The following is a 19,870-nucleotide window of genomic DNA, read 5'->3' on the forward strand; positions in this document are numbered from 1 at the left end:
AGTGTGCGGTGTGAAAGCTGTCCTGATTGAATGATAAAGTGCCCCGAGATGGAGTCCAGTGAATGGACCAACAATGGTCAGCCTGTGTGTGGTAGAGAGGGATTTGGTTCACATCCAGTCCCTGCCTCCCAGCTCCGAGAGAGGGGATTGGGGGCGGGGGAGGGAGGGGAGGGGGGGGGGGGGCTATTATAACACTCTCTGCTGGACTCTGTCACGTGACTGACGCCGCTCGTACTCCCCATTCCTCATCCTCCCTCCCCTCCCTCCCCCCTTACCCCAGTGTTAGCCAAAGCCAATCCTGTGGCGTCAGTCCCCCTCTCCCTCCGCTCGTCGGGCTGAATGCTCTCATTTTGCCCGTAAGTGACTTTGCACGCGTGCTCCCTGCTCACATGTGCGAGTGTTTTTTTTTATGTAATGTTGTGTGTGTGTTTTTGTATTTTCTGTGTGTGTGTGTGTGTGTGTGTGTGTGTGTAAAGCTTCCTCGCTCTCCCTCTGACCGTACACACTGATCAGTGGGTGGCAGAACGACAAGTGGAGAAAAAAAAATAAAGTTATTCAAAGAATTCTGAAGGCAGAAGAATGAAATGAGTGCTTCAGAAATAGGATGAACTGCAACCCCTGGCATACACACATTATTCCTCTTGAAAGGGGCATGAAATGTTTCCACAAATTAACTCACCATTATGTAGACGTGTTTCTCATTTCCCTGCCTAGCATTTCTATTTCATTTCAAGATCCAAAGTATTGGGTCAGAGCGGACGTAGTACTCGCAGCTGTGATGTGCTGGTTTTGGGTTATGTTAGGAGTGGTCCATCTCTGAACTAAGACCCGATCTCCCCTCAGCTTCAGCTAGATGGCAGCAAGGCCACCGGGATTCACATCCATTTTATTAATGACATTTTTGCAACGTTTTTGCTTTTCTTATTTGTTGCTTTGACGCTACGCCGTTGTGTTCCGCTGCCTGCGGAGTGGATGTGTGCGTAGCAGGCTGGTAGGGGTAGTAGGCGGTAGAGGTAGTTGGCTTTGGCTGAGAGGAGCAGGCTGACAGAGGCTGAGGAGGGAGCAGCAGACTGAGGACGGCTATTAGGGAAGGAAGTCTGGTCTGAGCACTCAGCAATCTGTTAACTATTTTACTCTCCATCTGAAACCTAAACCCGGAGAAAGGCTTCTCACCGAGTTCCTTACCTCAGACCGCCCCCCTGCACCCAGACACACACATAGAACACACACACAAACACACACACAAACACACACACACACACACATATATATATATATATATATATATATATATATATATATATATATATATATATATATATATATATATATATATATATATATATATATATATGTATAGATATATATGTGTGTGTATATATATATGTATATATACATATATATAAATATGAATGCTGACATACTGTGGGCAAAACCTTTCAAATCACAGTAAAAAAGAAAAGAAAAATAATGTGCGTTAATGTGTACATTTTTATTAATCAAATTGAAGAATGATTGCGTGAACACGTTATTATTGCGCTAACTTGAACATCCCTAATATATATATATATGTACAAATACATACTGTAAAAAAATATATATATATACATATATGTGTAGGTATATAAACTATATATACAGTATATAAATATATATGCACATAATGTAGACTCAGCACATAGAAACAAAACTCTGCACACACAACCACACACATCCATGCACATATGCACGCAAGCTCACGTGCACGCTCGCATGCAAACACTTATTCAAGGTGTTAGTGAGGCAGTGAGGTGGAAGACCACCCTTTGGCATTCCAGTCATTGAAATGAGTGTGTTTGTATCTGTAGGGCCTGAAGAAAGGAGGAGGGAGAGCACTGTGTTCAACGTGTTAATGGATAACTCCTGAACGCTGTGCAGAGACTCTGCTCTGCTCTCTAGCGCTCTGCCTCTTTCTTAGTCTAATTCACCTTTTCCCTTCCCTCTTTGTTCTTACTTTACTTCTTGTTAAGTCATCTCAATGTATATTCATTATTATCAATAGAGGAGTTACTACATCTGTAATGTACTGTTTGCTCTGATATATTTGTGGTTTTAATTATGGCGTAAGCATGTTGATAACAATTACCATTGTTCGATACAGTTGATCATGAGTATTCTTGGGATTGGCATTTCTGTCCATGCCTACTATCTATACATCGCTCCTATACTACTGTCCCCAGAGGCAGTCTAGTCAAATAATTCAGAATACAGCAATATAAATTAAACACGGGGTCAAAGAAAAGCATGCCATTTCAATTTGATTTGGAAAAAACGTTTGCAAAATAAATATCATGTTAGTAATGAAAATATTTTTTTCTAATCTGAGGAAAAAGAGCTTAGCCAAAAATAAACATGAATTAGTCATCTAAAAGTGCTTGATGTGTCCGTAGCTCAGTAGGTGTCAGCTCCAGGGTTGCCAAGGTGAGCTCAGAGAACAGAGTCTCTGAACGGGGTTGAGCTTCGCTGGCCAAAGGCTGAGCGCTTTGTCCGATGCCTGATGTGTAAGCCAAGGCTTTTTAGCCCTCATTTAAAGTTATGTGTGTGCAGGTTAGGTAGGAGTTTGATGTGACGTAAAACAATGATATCATTTGAATGCACTCATAGTTGATATCGATAACACATCAGTAGAAGAATTTCATGGTATGGAATGTAAAAGGCTCCTTTTAATCCAACCAGTGGATGAATATTCATCTGTCCCCTCACTTTGTGTTTTTCTTTTCTCTGTCCTGCCTCTCCGTGTGTCTCTCTATTATCTCTCGCCGCATCTTTCTCTAACCCCTCCTTTCCCTTCTTCTCTCCTTTGTGTTTGGTTGTCGCTTGGCTGTCATATATTCCACAAGCTCGCTTCCTCCCATTCAGAAGGAGATCAAGTTTCACGAAATTCGAGGAATGCAAGCTGCCCACTGCCCATTTTCAAGACCCTGTTTATGCAAGAATGTTATTTTTACAACTCTAGCTTTTGAGACTCCCCCTTTTCTCTTGTTGTGCGCTACATGACCACGATGCCCTTCTGTCTATAAGCGTCAGGCGATTTGCCCTGAAGTCAAAAAGAAAAAATAGTAGCGGGTCGATTGGAAACCTGCAGATTTCTGTAAACAAAGGCAGCGGAACAATGATTGTTGTTTTAAGGCGAGCTGACGTGGTCACCGTTAGAGATTGTTGGTTGCTGACCCTGTCTGAATTAGGGGGGGGGGGGGGGGGGGGGGGGGGTCTGCATGTGTGCGTGTGTAATGGTGGGGGGGGGCTGCTGTGGGCTTGAACCCGTACATTATACACACCCTTAAATAAATATATATGCACACACTTGGCGGTCAGCCAACAGTTAATAAGGGAACAATCATTTGCATTAACATTATTTTATATAGCGTTAACTAAGCATTAACTTACAGTTAATTAACAGTTAACTTCTTGTATGGTTATCATACATTGACCATTATTCAATTATTATTGGACCAATGTTAACTGTTAATTGTCTCTGAGTTGATTTTAATCAATGCTGCTCTTACTAATGATAATGAATGGTTAATTACTGGTTTTTACTGCCTTTTAACTTGATGAGCGGGAGAGAGAGAGAGCAAAAGAGATAGAATGAGAGGCATAGAGCGAGATGAGAGAAGGCATGGTGCATTGGCCATTTGCCCAATTCACAGACTGCTGTGGAGCTCTGTGTCACGCGCAGGACTCCCGGCCAGAAGGGCTTCCCCAGACTCACCTCTGCACACATGCACATGCTCTCGGTCACACACACACACACACACACACACACACACACACACACACACACACACAGACGACACAAGACACCAGACACACCAACCACAACACACGACACATATACACACACACTCTCTCGACACATGTACACACACACACACACACACGACACATATATTTGCACACACGCACACACACACACACAGGACACATATACACACTCGCAAACACACAACTCACGGACACCCACACATCACACACACACACACACTCGCACAAACCCAACACGCAAAAAAATGTTGCAGCTGTGTGTCCACATTCTTGCCTGTGTACGTCTGTGTAGAAATCCACGAGGTGTACACAAAAAAAATCCTGAATGGTACACCTAGTGGACGCACAAACACACACACACACACACAAACATACACACAAACACAGACCACTCGAATGCAGTCATCCATACTTTGCCCAATGGAGAATGCTTATTTGGATAACTGCCTCCTCTGGCGTTCTTCAACTGTGTTCACCAGTGGAGAAGGGAGGAAGAAGGAGGCCGAAGAGTAGTGGATTCAGAGGAAGAGGCTGATAATGAGCCTGATTCCTGGGCTGTTTGAAATGGCACGGTGAGAGAATAGCATTGGACAATTCAAGTTTTTGGAAAGTTCGAAAGTAACGGGGCGGCGCTTGGGCCGGTCGTCTGCTGCGTGCCAGGTGATGTTGCTCGGTGGTTGTACCTCCTGGTCGATACTCGTCGGTACACACAGTAGAATGGATATAATGAGGAGCGCTGCTGCTGCTTCCTCAAGCGGTGGGAGAGAATAACAGAAAGGAATGTTAGTGGCCTTGTAAGAGTGGTCCGCTGAAGAGAAAATCGCTGCCAGTCCTTAAACATGTATTTTAGGTCAAAGATGTAAAGAAATCAATAAACCAAAAAGCTTCAGAAAGGGTTTGTATGTGTGTGTGTGTGTGCGGTTGAACCTGACCTAATTAAAGGGCCTCACAACACCTCCAGATCACGTCATCCACACATGGTCATGACCATAAGATCATAACAACTATAGAAAACATGCTAAATGCTTCAACCGGCCTTGTTTGTAAGGGGAAGCAGGTGAAGGCACGCCTACTGATAGTCCAAAATGCCGTTGTTCGTCAAAAGACAAGGACATAACTAATATGAAGAAGTAGGAGTCCTACTGTCAACCTCTTATAAACCACTCAAACGGCCACAGAGCCTCCCTGATAGTCAGATAGACCCTCAATCATCAAATTTTACTTATTTACATTATATAAATGATCAATCTATGTTTTAGATATAGTTATTCAAGATGTATATGCGTATTCTTGTTTTCAGAAAGAGCCCATTAACCTTAAAACAGGCCAAACTTACGTCAGTGTGTCGAAGTCAGGTCCAGTATTCAGTATCTATACGTCTATGTTGTGTGTGTCCGTGTGGCCCAAAGTGTTCCCGTGCCCACCTAGTCCCATGTATGTCAGCGCTGGTCATTTGCCTGCCTGGATGATTTGTACTGATGCCATGCCGCTGAGAGCAGCTTCAATCATCAATGATCTCCCGATCCTCCGTTGGAGTCCTTCATTGTATCAGCCGTTTCCTTTGGTTGAGATGGCTGTGGCAGTCAAGGTATTGAGTCTGCCTCAGTCCACATCCACCCCCCCCCCCCCCCCCCAGCCACAACTTGAGCTATTTTTAGCCCTTGGCAGGGGTACCGGGTGCCTTCAGCCACAGCCCAACCCAGCCCTTGCGTAAGCGACAGACTCGACCTGCTCCAACGGTCGGAGAGGAGAGGTAGAGAGGTTAGGGCTTGGGGATGGAAGGGTGCGTAAAGGGAGAGGGCTTCTCATCTTCTGCCTCCTTCATCTATTACACCCCCCCTCCTCTCCCCCCTGCCTCCATCTGTTGAACCTTAAGGCTTTACCCTGGTCCACAGAACACAGAGAGAGGAACCGAAACCGGCTTTGTGGGGGGGGCGGGGGGGCGGGGCTAAGCGGGAAAGATATGTGACATCTTGAAATCAAATAGCTTTGGGGATGAACCTTCATTATAAATACCGTTTGGATGGTCTGGAGCCGTTATTATTTTGTTAGGTTTGTTATTTATACATACAAATTATTATTTCACGTACTAATCCATTATCTCTATGCTGATGGTCCGTTGGTTAATTTATCAATGGAGTGTCGTCCACATTTGTTTTTCTTTGTCTTTCAAATGAAGAGGAATCCCTCTTGTGAATTGATTCAATCTGAGGTTGGTGCCCCCCCCCCCCCCCCCCCCCCCCCCCCCCCCCCCACCTGTCAGAGCAGGTCATTGTGGTTAGTAAAGCATGACCTATCAGCCCCCCACCTCCCATTCTGGAGTCACTTGATCTGCCCACGGACCCCACCGGGATGAGGGACTACTGTTTTTTCCCTCCTTTTCCCCTTCATCCTATTATCCTCCTCCTCTCTTTCTCTGCGTCTCTCCACCGACCCCCTCCTCTCTATTCTCTCTCTTTGGTCTTCTCCTTTGCTGTTTTCCATCCCCCTCTACCTGCTGGTCACTTGGGTCTTAAAACCTACCTCCTACCACTGCTGCATATTTCTATTGTATATTATATTATCTGCTTAGTTAATTCAATTGGTAAAAGTTGCAGAGTTAATTGCTCTGCAACATTGTACTTCAAATGCTAAGCTTTAACCCTGTAGTGGACTTTCCCGTGTCCCGGTGCTGTTGTGCTGTGTGTATGTTTTTGTTCTCCTCCGACTCCCACTCCAACTGCCCCTTAGTGTTCCTGTTGTCACCTCCACTTGGCAGAGTGAACTCATTTTCTATATTTAGCTATATTTGAGTTGACACCCACATCTTTTTTTCCCCTTCCCAGGGCCTTGTTGGAGTTCACAGGCGGACTCGGCCACCTAGCTTAGCCCATTTTAGCGTAGCATACCACCCCCCCCAGCCCACCGCCATGTCTGTAGCATGTAGACCGCTGAAACCCTGCTCTGTATGGCTGAGGGGAGGGGGGGGGTTGATACCAGTCACTCAGCATGCAGGAGCTGTGGCATGCGGCAGGCAGGCAGTGCAGTGCAGGGGATGACCCCTGACCTTTGAGGAAAGGAATGTGGAAGCTCTTTCATCCTAGGACAGAAACCAAAGACTCACAGGCGGTCGTGGAGTGGCGGTTCAATGCTGCCCCACACCAATTGTTGATGAAGGGGAAGCAGCTTCTATCTCCCAGCCCTGTGTAGAACGCAGTAGTTCCCTCTAGGGCTGAACGATTTGGGGAAATAATCCAATTGCGATTATTCCGACCACTATTGCGATTGCGATTTTGTATGCGATTTTTCTTTATAAAGTTCCTTATGTTCTGTATTATTCACTAAAGAAGCAATAAATCGTTCTATAGTATGATCAACACAACATTGGAGGCAGTCAACGTATAAACTGCTCTTTCCTTTAGGCCAAGCCTATGTTCTGAGATGATTGATGCATGAATTGATATTATAACATCTTTATTTAACTATTGAATTGTAAAAAAAAAAAAATTATGTTGTTTGAGAGTTTCTGATTCTGACCCTATGATTGGTAAGATTTTGTAACATTAAAACAAACACTTATAAACGAACAAAACAAACACAAATAAAATAGTGTTCTTTTTCATTTTAAAAATCGCTTTCTACTACATTGCGTTTGAATACGATGAATCGTTCAGCCCTAGTTCCCTCAAATTAACCCGCCTGTCGGACACTTTCATCATCGTCTGTATTTTGTAGTTGTTTGAAATAAAGGATGTTGCCAATGCTAACATATTTTGAATAGTGAGCTCTCTATAATAATTCCATAATTCCAATATAATTGGAATTATGAGATTCCATAAGGACGATGTTCAAGTGTAATCCTGCGAAAATTGAACCCAGGGTCTTTTTCTGCATGAAGACCCATAAAATAAGTCCTCCAGACACTTTGTTCGTTCATAAAAGAGTATAGAGCTTGCCCGCGAATGCCCAGAGCAATTTAACAGCCCAAATGGCTTCCATGTTATTGGCTAGGGGCAGGGTGAACGCTTGAAATCTGCATAATTTAACCACTAATATTGCTCAAAATAGCGACAAACCTCTGCAGTAGCATGACTACGGTCTCTACACATAAAACAAAGCATGAACAATTTAGTTAGCGTACCGGGAGTTAAAAAAAAAGACTGTTTTCCAAGTCTGTGCCTTACAGGTAGGTCCATGTTTCCAGGAAGTCATACAAGTCGATTACCGGCTACCGTAAACAATATAATAGAGGTGCCAAAAGTATCAAGAGGGGAGATTGTTAAGTATCTATTATATTATTTATGGTAGCCACTAATTGAGTTGTGAGGACTTCCTGGCAACATGGCCCTACCTGTAAGGAAAACCCTTTTTTAATGAACTCCCGGTACTCTACCTAAGTTGTTGTTGCTTCGTTTTATGTGTAGGGACCCTAGTCATGCTAATGCAGAGGTTTGGCGCTATTTTGAGCAACACTAGTGGTTAAAAAATGCAGATTTGGAAGCGTTCACACTGCCCCTAGCCAATAACATGGAACCCATTTGTGCTGTTACATTGCTCTGGGCATTCATGGGCAAGCTCTATACTCGATTATCAACGGAAAATATTTTTTTTTATATGATTACAATTATTAACATGTTGTCATCTTTTAGTAACATAATGTCATTGTATAAGTTCTCACTCACATGGTGTTTTTTTTAATGGAAACAACACATGAACAAGTGAAAGACACTTGATCATGTTGCTCATGGGGTCTCATGAGAGACCACCCTTTGGGAGTGTGTGTTTGTGCGTGCATGTGTGCACGTGAATATTGAGGCATTTTAAACACAGGCACAAGCGAGAGCGGCTAACCAAATGCATGTGCTCTGTATGTAGCATGATGTAGGGCGGGTGTGGGGGATGCGGCAGTGGGCCAGGAATGTTCGATGTGGGTAGGCTGTACAATAGAGACGGGCTCCCTGAGGTGGCTCAATGGACTGGGTGTCACCCTCTTGCACTCACCCTGCTGTGTGATGAACCACTGCACATTGCCACAGCTGTCACCTCCTCTTAGGCACCAACATCAACACACACACACAGGCACACACACACACAGTTGTGATGGCATAGAAGCACCCTTAAGTGAGTGGATATGTTTAAAGTGAATGTGACGTGAATATGTTTAAACATTCATTAAAACCGTCATTAATACAGTTAACAAGCAGATACACACAAATAAATACACTGGATCAGATAGCTGCCTCCGCGACAGCAACACCTTCTGGTACGAAAGCAAAGACATGGAAGACATGTCTGTCCATGTGGTAACAAAATTATGAGTGAGTTTGGACTGTGTGTGTGTGTGTGTGTGTGTGTGTGTGTGTGTGTGTGTGTGTGTGTGTGTGTGTGTGTGCGTGTGTGTCCATATGACAATAAGGAGGGCGTGGTCGCCCACCTTGGTTTGGCTGCTGGGTTAGCTAGGAGCGGGTCACCACCTCTGGCTGCTGGGTTAGCTAGGAGCGGGTCACCACCTCTGGCTGCTGGGTTAGCTAGGAGCGGGTCACCACCTCTGGCTGCTGGGTTAGCTAGGAGTGGGTCACCACCTCTGGCTGCTGGGTTAGCTAGGAGCGGGTCACCACCTCTGGCTGCTGGGTTAGCTAGGAGCGGGTCACCACCTCTGGCTGCTGGGTTAGCTAGGAGCGGGTCACCTCTGGCTGCTGGGTTAGCTAGGAGCGGGTCACCACCTCTGGCTGCTGGGTTAGCTAGGAGCGGGTCACCACCTCTGGCTGCTGGGTTAGCTAGGAGGGAGTTGCGTTGGTCATCGAGGGTAAATAAGTAAAAAAAGATTCCAGGCTGTGTGTGTGTGTGTGTGTGTGTGTGTGTGCATGTGTTTCAGGGTTTGTGGAATACAGGACTGTTTTTCAGTTAGCTAACATGTACTAACTTGTGCTCACACAAGAAGGCCCACTTTTTTTGCAAATCTTGCCACTGCCTCAGGGATGAGCCAATCTTCATTCAAAACTAAGAGACAGTTTAAAATAATTTATGTCAGATGATGGCTGACAGATTGATAGCTTTTGACCAACTTTTATTCTCCGTGTTGATTGCCATAGTTGTTATTTAGCGCCCCCTAGTGACGAAAGTAAAGTGTGCCTCTGTACAAGGTTTTCTTAATGGGACATTGTGATTCCAGTCAAGACTGCTCTTGAGTACACTGCTGTAGCGTGTCTATTGGTCCATTGAAATGATTCCCCATTTTGAAGGATATTTCTTTACCCACATGTCCTTGTTGCCCTTAGGACATTAAATATGCAGGGCAGTATTTCCTACTCACCCCCAGCCATAGCTGTCGGGCCAGGGTGAGGAGGCTGGACAGAGAGAGCCACAAGAGGGAAGAGAAGGAGGAGGGAGTGGAGGAGAGAGTGAGAGGCGAAAGGAGGCCGCTTGGAGACGTTAGAAGAGTAGACATTGGACGAGAAGGTACGTTTTCCTCAACATAAATGCATAGAAGTGTTGTGCAATTGCAATGGAAAAGTAATGAAAATACAGATCTAATCCTTATTCATACAGGAAACACTTTAGCTTCTTTCTTTACCTTTATACTCCCAACCCGCTCCCCTCCAGGAACTTCAGCACTTCCTGTGACTAACGGCAGTGTGTCTCACTGGGGCAAAGCGTCAGCGACCCACACTGAGCCTGGAAGACAGCGGAGCCACGGCCGGGTTCCCATGGCAACGGCACTCTAGTGCTGCCATGGCAGCTGCTGCCACCGATGCCTCACACCATATCACCACACTGACCACGGAGGAGCGGGAGAGAAGGAGCACGGCCAGGCTGTTTGGGAGGTCGGAGAGGGAGCCAGAGAGAGTGAGAGAGCGGGGCTTTGAGGCGGAGAGGGGAAAGAGGCAGGTGGAGAGAGAGGCAGTGCTAGGAGGGCCCGCCGGCGGTAGTGAGTGTCTGGTGTGCGGTGCTCTGTTCGGATCACAGGAGAAGCTTCATTTGCACGCCTTTAGCCACACAGTGGAGAAGGCCTTCCACTGCTCCCAGCCACACTGTCCCAAGGCCTTCAGTTCCAAATACAAACTGTTCAGGTACCCCGAAGTCTTCACCGTGGCCCGTACACATTAACCACTCCTACAGAATGAGGTATTGGGGCCCAGCCAGAAAATAACATGACATGATCATTTTGTTTGGATATGAAGCCTCAATTATTTTCTAGTACGGCCACAATACTCTACTGTAGTCTTTGGTTTGGCTTGAAAAAATAATAATAATTTACCTTAGAATAATTAACCTGATAACTTTTTATGTTTGTATAAAAAAAAAAGATTCTTCACAGACTTCATAGAAATCGTACAGCAAACAATGAAAACACATTATTTAGAATACTATGAATCTCATCACACCATAGTGTCATCTCTCTGTCTCTGTATCCCACCTTCCAGGCATATGGCCACACACTCGCCACAGAAGACCCACCAGTGCTCGTTCTGTGAGAAGATGTTCCACCGCAAAGACCACCTGAAGAACCACCTGCAGACCCACGACCCCAACAAAGAGGCCTTCAAGTGCGAGGAGTGCGGCAAGCACTACAACACCAAGCTGGGCTACAAGCGCCACGTGGCCCTGCACTCGGCCACCGCCGGGGACCTGACCTGCAAGGTGTGCCTGCAGGGCTACGAGAGCACGCCAGTGCTGCTGGAGCACCTCAAGAGCCACTCGGGGAAGTCGTCCGGCGGCGCCAAGGAGAAGAAGCACCCGTGCGACCATTGCGACCGCCGCTTCTACACCCGCAAGGACGTGCGCCGGCACATGGTGGTGCACACGGGCCGCAAGGACTTCCTGTGCCAGTACTGTGCCCAGCGCTTCGGCCGCAAGGACCACCTGACGCGGCACGTGAAGAAGAGCCACTCGCAGGAGCTGCTCCGGATCAAGACGGAGCCCCCAGACATGCTGGGCCTGCTGAGCTCCGGGTCACCGCCCTGCTCCATCAAGGAGGAGCTCAGCCCTATGATGTGTGGGATGGGTCCCAATAAAGACCCCATGATGGGGAAGCCCTTCCCCAGTGGCACTCCCTTCCCCATGGGCATGTACAACCCCCATCACCTGCAGGCGATGGCCAATCCCGGGGTGGGTCACCCTCACCCGTCCCTGATGCCCGGCTCCCTGTCTGCTGCGATGGGCATGGGCTGTCACATGGAGCCCCCCCACCACCCCCTCCACCACCACCACCATCACCACCACCACCACCACCACCACTCACCTCCGCTGCCCTCCCACCACCACCACCACCAGCCCCTCCCCTCACAGCAGCTGTCCCACACCCAGCCTGCTCTGAAGTACCAGCTGGGATCTACCTCATACCTGCTGGACAAGCCCTTGAAGGTGGAGATGGAGAGCTTCCTCATGGACCTGCAGAGCGGGCTGCCCGGGCCGCTGCACTCTTCAGACGACCACAGCGCTGCCTCGCCCACCAAGGACGGCCTGGAGGCCAGCTCGGGACTGGGGGACGAGCTGTGCGGCGGGGAGGCCCTTCTGTCCAAGAGCCCCACGGTGATCGCAGAGTCTCTGTGTGCTGCTAACATGGACTTCTCACACCTGCTGGGCTTCCTGCCCCTCAACCTCCCCCCTTACAGCGCCCCCATGAGCACGGGAGGCCTGGTGATGGGCTACACCTCATCTGTGGCTCCCTCCTCGTCCTCCTGCTCTTCCTCCTCTTCTTCCTCATCCCTGCACGCCACTGATCCTCACGCCATGACGACGGCAGCGGTCGCCACGGTGCCAATTACCTCTTTGCAACTGCAACCTCAGGACAGCTCCATGGGGGGGCTGGGACTCGGAACCCTGCACCCCCTGCCAGCAGCGTTCAGCTCCAGCCTCAGCGCCACCACCCTGCCTCGCTTCCACCAGGCCTTCCAGTGAGGGGCCAGGGAGCCTCCAGTACAGCCCGGGCTACGCTCAGCGTGGATCCTCAAGGCTGTGCTCCATCACAAAGGGTTTGATCATGAAAAAGGCTGAAGAATTTGAATGGTTAAATTACAAAAATAAATACTGACTGAACACCTAGAAGCCTTGATGAGAGCACACTAAAGCTTTTGATTGGGCCTCGGAGGAGGCTAAACCCTTTTTTTACTTGAAGAAAGTAAGAGGTGAGAAAATCAGTTGAAGCAGCTTATATTTGGGCTTTCTTTATATACCTTTTCTTTATTTAGCTATAATGATATTTTAACCCATTTCCTTCCATACATTTTTCCCCTTAAACTCATCCCTCCTTATTCGCTAGTTTAGAGGACAGGAGGAGTCGGCCTATGTGTGGTACTGCATACTCCCAAAGTAATAATATTTGATATAACATAAAATTGCAAAAGATCAACTTTAGTTAAGATAATCCTGTCTTGTTGTGACCCAGAAAAAAAAAATAGTTTGAAGTGGATATTTCGGTTGAATTATAATTTTTTTACTTTTGCTTTTCCAAATGTGTGATCATCCTAGAATGTTCTTCAGTCTTCAGGCCTTCTGGAGCTGCTCCTGTCAGCAGGAGGGTGGGGAAGAGATACAGATCGAACCCCCACCCGCTGGGCTCTAGCCGCAAAGCAAAACCAAAAGGAAGCGCTCTCCAGAAATATGATAATAATAACAACAATAATAATAATGATAATAATATTACCTTTCCTTTTGAAGTAACCATTGTTTAATAGTAATTGATATTTTGCTGTTACATACACACACATAGACTACATTCGCTTAAAAATCAACAAACAAAAACAGTAACACACAAATGAATGGTAACTAAAAGATTTCTGTGGCCGTTCAAAATGGATGTTATTCTAGATCATGTTGTTCCTAAAGAGAAGCACTTTTTTTAACAGAAGGCACTTCACTTCCTGTGAATCTGATTCTAAAATCTCCCCCTTCACATCTCACCCCACAAATCAACCACCTTTTGGAAAATGGATCCATGGCCATTTCAAATGTAGATTGTGGTGATAGAATGGGTCCCCCTGAACAAGCAGCGTCAGGTACCATAGATCTGAAATAGATAGGGAGGAATAGCAATTAGCTGCACGTTGGTTTTTTAGAGATGGACCATGGAAACGGAAAACCCTGACATATGTGAATGGCAAAAACAAGAAAACTGTTATTGAAATTATGTTTAAGAATGTTATTGGAGTGTACAAAATCTCAACAACAACAAAATATATAGTTGCTTTTTATCTCAGTCGAGTTTATTTTAAGTAGGCGTGTAGAAACTAAGTGATGGTGTTTTTAATAATTCAATTGATGAAGTATTAGCTTTTACCCTGTCATATCAATCTTCCCTCACTCTTTCCCTGCTTGAGGAAGGAGAGTATCATCACGGACTTTGGGTCCAAACACCTTTAGAAGGCTGAGTTCTAGGAGGCTTACAGCTAGATTAATAAGGTTTTTCTTCCATACAATTCACTAGGAATGACCTGTGTTTCGGCAGTTATATAAGCATAGTTTCAGTTGAAAAACGTAAATTGCCTGCCATGAAATCTTTTTTTCCACAACCATGGGAGGTAACAGAGTCTTATATTTTTAGAATTGACAACCTTTAGCCTGCAAAAAAAAGAACTTGAACCCAAAGTTTCAGCTTGATTTTAAAAAGATGCTCTTACCGTGTACCAGACGTCTCCCCTCATATCCTCAGTGTGTAGCCCAGCCAGCAGAACCCGAGCATTTACAGTTTCAACGTCCAAAGACTGCATTCAACCATGGCAGCCTGACCTTTCAAACAAGCTGTCTAACATTGTCATCACATCAAAATACTTGTGTTCATTGTAGGCATCCGTTTTTATGCCCAGACGTATCGCCCGCCCTTATATGACGAATGAAGACCAGCAAATTAAGGACGATAAAAAAATACAGAACATCAACAATAAATTGAACTGCTGCTTTGAGCTCCAGATGCTGAATCAACTGTCGACCACTAGCCCGTCTGGACACATGATGTGATGTGCAGTGAGATACGAAGGTGCACAGATTGACATATTTTGTTGTTTCACACGCCCACTGCTCTGATACCCCTGTTTCCTCTCAGCTGCTTCTCTGATTCAAAGGAGCAGGGTCAGATCAATGCCAGGGATATCTAGTAAGAGAAGCGTGTTTATGCTTTGACATTCAAAGTGCTGGGAACACATGACAGGAGTGGCTGGCAGTATTGGCTGTTGTCCTATTTTGTTTGTTGTCATATGATATATTATCTTCTGTTTGTAAAAAAAACAGGACCTCGAGAAAAACAACGCAACACATCACCTCATTTATTTGTTAACATTTTTTTCTCACCAAAACCTGGGGAGAAGAAACAACACTTTTGCACACCAATTGCTTTTCAGAAGACACTTTGCTATGACTGTAGGAAACAATCTCCATGAATGGCTCAGTGTCAGGAAACACGCATTACCATTGAGGATAATATATTCTATTAGAAACGTATATTTGTATTTCTGTAGTATTTACCAAGTGTATGACATTCTATATCCATATCAATACAATATTATGCTATATCATTATATTGAAATAGCGAAATTACACTTGTTTTACACTTATTGGTCTTCCCGTGGAAATACATTTGGATATCAACTGATCAAGATATTTCTTCTAAATTACCAAAGTTGTAATTATCGATTTACAATTAATTTCTTCTGAATTTCAATTTCTGGCTTCAGACAAAACTGAAGCATTCAAAATAAACATTTATTATCTCTATTTCTTTGTAAAAAAAACAACTAAAAAGCGATTGGCAGGTATTGTGTTGTCCTCCCTGGGTTTATGTGAGCTAATCTGAATCTAGCACTTTCAACCTTAAAAAAAAAAGAGTATTTTTTTTCTTTAAAATGTTCTGCTTCTATGTTTATGTATTGTGTGTATTGATCCTGTATATGTATGTTCCATCAGTTTGATGTTTAGATTTGATCCAACTTTATGTATTTTCTCCTCAAAATAAATAACAGTATTTTTTTAGATTTATATCCACTAATATCCCTCTACATATGAGCCCCAACCTTTCAAACCATTTTTTTCTAGGGGTGTTACCAACTTTTATTTTTGTCCTTGGAAAATAGTTCTTTTAAAATGATATAGCCAGGACCCTGAGGCCGAACTTGAACAACTACACAGTAGTTATTTTTGTCAACTCTCAGCCAGCGTCAATGTCCCCAACCCGCCCACCCCTAACTCGGGAGTCAGGGGGCAACCCCAAAACATGGCACTTATTTCTTGCACTGCTCAGAGAGTTGTCTGCCTTTCTCTAGATGAGGAATGGCCAAAATCCAACCAATGACTATATCCAACAGATGCTTGGAAAGTTTTTTAAATCGGTATTTCTACAACTGTGCTACTTTGATTTGGTGTCATGTGATCATTGTGGCTCAAGTAACCACAGAGTAAGGGCGTAATGATGAAATCTAGTATTGAAGAAGTGAAACATTTGAGACAGAGGAAGGAACCAGCCGGAGAGCCACAGCCTTCACAAGTTCTTAGATTATTCTTTAAACTGTGGTTTTCCGGCAAACAACAAAGATCATCCAGGTTGACAGAGTTATTTAGGTACTGGCTGTCTTCATACAACGGAGCTCCGTTTGACCATTGAGGTGGATCTCCCCCTGACTCCTACTACTGCTCCCAGGCCTGGCTATAGCTCCATTACCTCGTCTGTACCTGCTAGGGATGCACTTATCTTCCCCTCCCCTTGTTGTCTAGAAGGTGCAGAACATACATATTTCTAAGGGAATTTATTCATTATGGTATTAAGACTGACAGAAAAAATGACCAGATTGGATTTTATTAATCATTTTTTTGCTTTTAGTGAAGAACTGGATGCCGTCTGATACAGACAACATCCACATGTAGTGGTATATATTTCTAGCTTAAAGTAAGTCTTGCATTCCGAACTCTTTGTGTATCTCGTTTTAGCGACATAGCTTGTTTTATTTTTACTTTTACAGCCAGCTTTGCAAAAAGGCGAAAGAATGGAAAATTGAATCTTTACATCCTTTTTCACTTACACTATTTTATATAGCATGGAGCTTATCAACTACAGGGAGAATTATATAAATGATATACTTTGGGTGAAAGAAAGGAGAGAAAAAAAAATGCTTTTTTTAATTACATATCTCACATGCAATCAGTTGCTGCAATGTTTGTGTATTGGTTGATCCAAAGAGATGATGAACACAACAGAACTATTGACGTATTATACAGTACGATGTTTCTTTGACTTGTCATGTGTTATGTGGAAATGATTAAAAGACAAACCAGTGGTTTAATAATTTGCTTGTGTTATAAAAACTGCATTACAATAGCATTTTTTGTAGAGACTGGCTATATATAAATGTATAGCCAGATAATAAACATAAGGCCAGATAGCTGGTTGTATGAAAGTTTTAATACAATAACAGAATGATTTAACTCACCATTGCGGCTTCTGTTAGATGTGGTTATCATCTGTTGAGCTCAGTGAGAGATTCTCAAACTGCAGGCCTGCATCCAAAAGAGCTATAAACACTATCTGACTACTGGGTTATGTCATGGCCTAAATGACTTAACCACAATATCCATAATCGTGGTATCTGAAATGAATCAGACCAGTTAGCCGACATGCACGTTTCAATAACTGACCTAATAGATTATGGAACTTAATCAAGGTCACACACATACAAACACGTCAACCAGAACTTAACCGATAGAAGGATTGGCTCAGTTCTTTGGAACTCCCTTAGAGAGTTACTTAAAGGGTCAGGGAAATAGATATGGAATGATGTTTACTAAAGTATCTAATAGCCCTGTATGAAAGGCTCTAAACTCCTCTAGTTACACAGGTATAAACAGCTGAGCACCTATGGCAATATCTTTGTTTATGTGTGCATACTATTGGTTTAAACAAAAAAGGAAAGTACAAGGGAAGTGTGGTAACAGAGAAACAGGAAGATTTTAATATGTTATTAAAGAGGAGGACTTTTCAAATCACAATTTAAAGACATAGGTTTTCTAAAAAAGTATTTCTGTTTGCAACATACTGAGTGTATGCAGATATCCCCACCCCAAAACGGTTCTTAGGCAGATGTTTCCTCAAAGTCTGGTTCTTAGACAGGTGTTTCGTCCAAGTTTGGTTCTTATGCCCCGTCCACACGGAGCAGATTTTTTGGTGAAACCGCATAATCAGGATTCGTGTGACCGCCTGAAACGCAAACGATGACGTCAACGCCCCGCCCCCCCAGCTGGGCGACGTTAGAGGTGCCTTGAATTTTTTATTTGTATTATTTTTTACATCAAAAGTATCTCTGTTCAATTTAAAAGTTTTAATCTCCTCCTCGACTGAAAGTTTGTATACAGCTGGCTGGCTTGATGGGCTCCACTTTTTTTGGTGGAGAACCAGCGCCTTGAATATTTACTACAGCGTTTCTGCAGCTCGCAACGAGTCTTTACGGAGATATTCCTGAAACGCATCAAAGGAACACGTAGGGGAAAATATCGTTTTCGCCCGTGTGGACGGGCCCAACATCTATTTCGATTCACCACGAAGCGCTACCAGAATGCTATGTTTGTAAACAGAGCGCAGGATTTATGCGCATGCGCGCCTATTCTTCTTTCTTTTGCTGGAGTTCTGTAGCAGAAGCAGTGCCCCTTATCGCCTGGAATATGTACTACTGCGTTTGCTCGATGCGGTTTTCGCAATGAATCCGTCTTTACGGAGATATTCCTGAACCGTATAAAACGAAAATGGATCGTTTTCGCCCGTGTGGAGGGGGCCTTACACAGGTGTTTCCTCATGGTCTGGTTCTTGGACAAGTGTGTCCTCACGGTCAGGTTCTTAAACAGGTGTTTCCTCACAGTCTGGTCCTTAGACAGCTGTTTCCTCACGGTCTGGTTCAGGCGTTTCCTCACGGTCTGGTTCTTAGACAGGTGTTTTCGCCTGGTCTGGTTCAGGTGTTTCCCCCCGGTTTGGTTCTTGGGTTTCCCTAATTGTCTGGTTCAGGTGTTTGGTTCTTAGGCCCCGTCCACACGAAGCAGATTTTTCTGTGAAACCGCAATATATATATATATATATATATATATATATATATATATATATATATATATATATATATATATATATATATATAGTCATGGCCCGCCCATCCCATTCACCTGCCTGCCAACCTGATCTCCCCTAATTAACCCAACCACCTTCACCTGTGCTCCACCTATAACAGTCCTCTCCTTTCACCTAGTCCTTGCCAGATTGTCTCTTGTTTCATTCAGAGCTTTCCCGCAACTCCCGATTGACTTCGTCTACTCCACTCTGCCTGTTAACGAACCCTCGCCTGTCTGACCTCCTGCCTGCCGTCCAGTCCCTGTCGGTCTGTCTGCTCCTCTGTCCCCGTCTCCTGATCCGCCTGCCTGACTTACTGTTATCGACCCTTCGCTTGCCTGACTTCTCGCCCGACGTCGAGTCCCTGTCGGTCTGACTGCTCTCCAGTTCCCGACTCCCGATCTGCTCTTCTGCCCTCCCGTTGCCGACTCCTCGCCTGCTGACCCACCGGACGATTCCCTGCCCACCTGCGGTGATTTATTGCTCTCTGCCTGCCCGATCCTGTACCAGAATAAATCCTTGAAACTGTTCTACAACTGTCGTCTGTCTGTCTGTGAACTTGGGTTCTGCCTAACCCCCCCGTTACACTTTGGCCTTAAGTGACTTAAGTTTTTAATAGATTAGCATATCTGAGATGTATTTTGGCCCCAGGCCATTGAGTTTCTTGATGATAAGGAGGACTTTAAACTCAATTCTGACTTGAAGCCAATGCAAATACCCGAGGATTGGTGGGATGTGTTCTCTTTTTTGTTTTTTTTGTTAAAATTCTGGCAGCTTTTTGAATTTATTGCAGCCGCCTGATTGACTTTTTGGGGAGGCCAGTGAAGAGATCATCTTAGACAGATGTATCCTTGGGACAGGTGTTTCCTCATGTCAACGGGCTATAGAGGAGCCATTTGTGCAGCGCTCAGAAACCCATAGCTCTGAAGCCAAACAGATTAGATGGATTTTTCTTTACAGAAACTATTCTATAAAAGCCTTTCTGGGATACGAAGCTACTTTATTGGTGGAGAA

The 19,870-nt window shown here is 44.7% G+C and overlaps 1 protein-coding gene across 5 annotated transcripts in view; it reads left to right on the forward strand.

Moving 5' to 3' along the window:
* plagl2 (pleiomorphic adenoma gene-like 2) overlaps positions 1-17,054 on the forward strand; it is a 25,495-nt gene extending 8,441 nt beyond the window's left edge. For 2 of the 5 annotated variants that reach the window (XM_030362895.1, XM_030362912.1), the window contains exons 2-4: positions 10,062-10,242; positions 10,387-10,853; positions 11,208-17,054. In XM_030362895.1, the coding sequence (XP_030218755.1) occupies positions 10,516-10,853; positions 11,208-12,684 (1,815 nt within the window). In that variant the 5' untranslated portion in view covers positions 10,062-10,242; positions 10,387-10,515 and the 3' untranslated portion in view covers positions 12,685-17,054. Of the gene's footprint in view, positions 1-10,061; positions 10,243-10,386; positions 10,909-11,207 lie in introns of those variants that run through there. The other 3 variants (XM_030362905.1, XM_030362921.1, XM_030362929.1) reach the window with 2 other exon arrangements.
* The last annotated feature ends 2,816 nt before the right edge of the window (positions 17,055-19,870 follow it).

The sequence above is a fragment of the Gadus morhua genome, chromosome 1 (assembly GCF_902167405.1).
Source record: "Gadus morhua chromosome 1, gadMor3.0, whole genome shotgun sequence".
NCBI classification, from domain to species: domain Eukaryota; kingdom Metazoa; phylum Chordata; class Actinopteri; order Gadiformes; family Gadidae; genus Gadus; species Gadus morhua.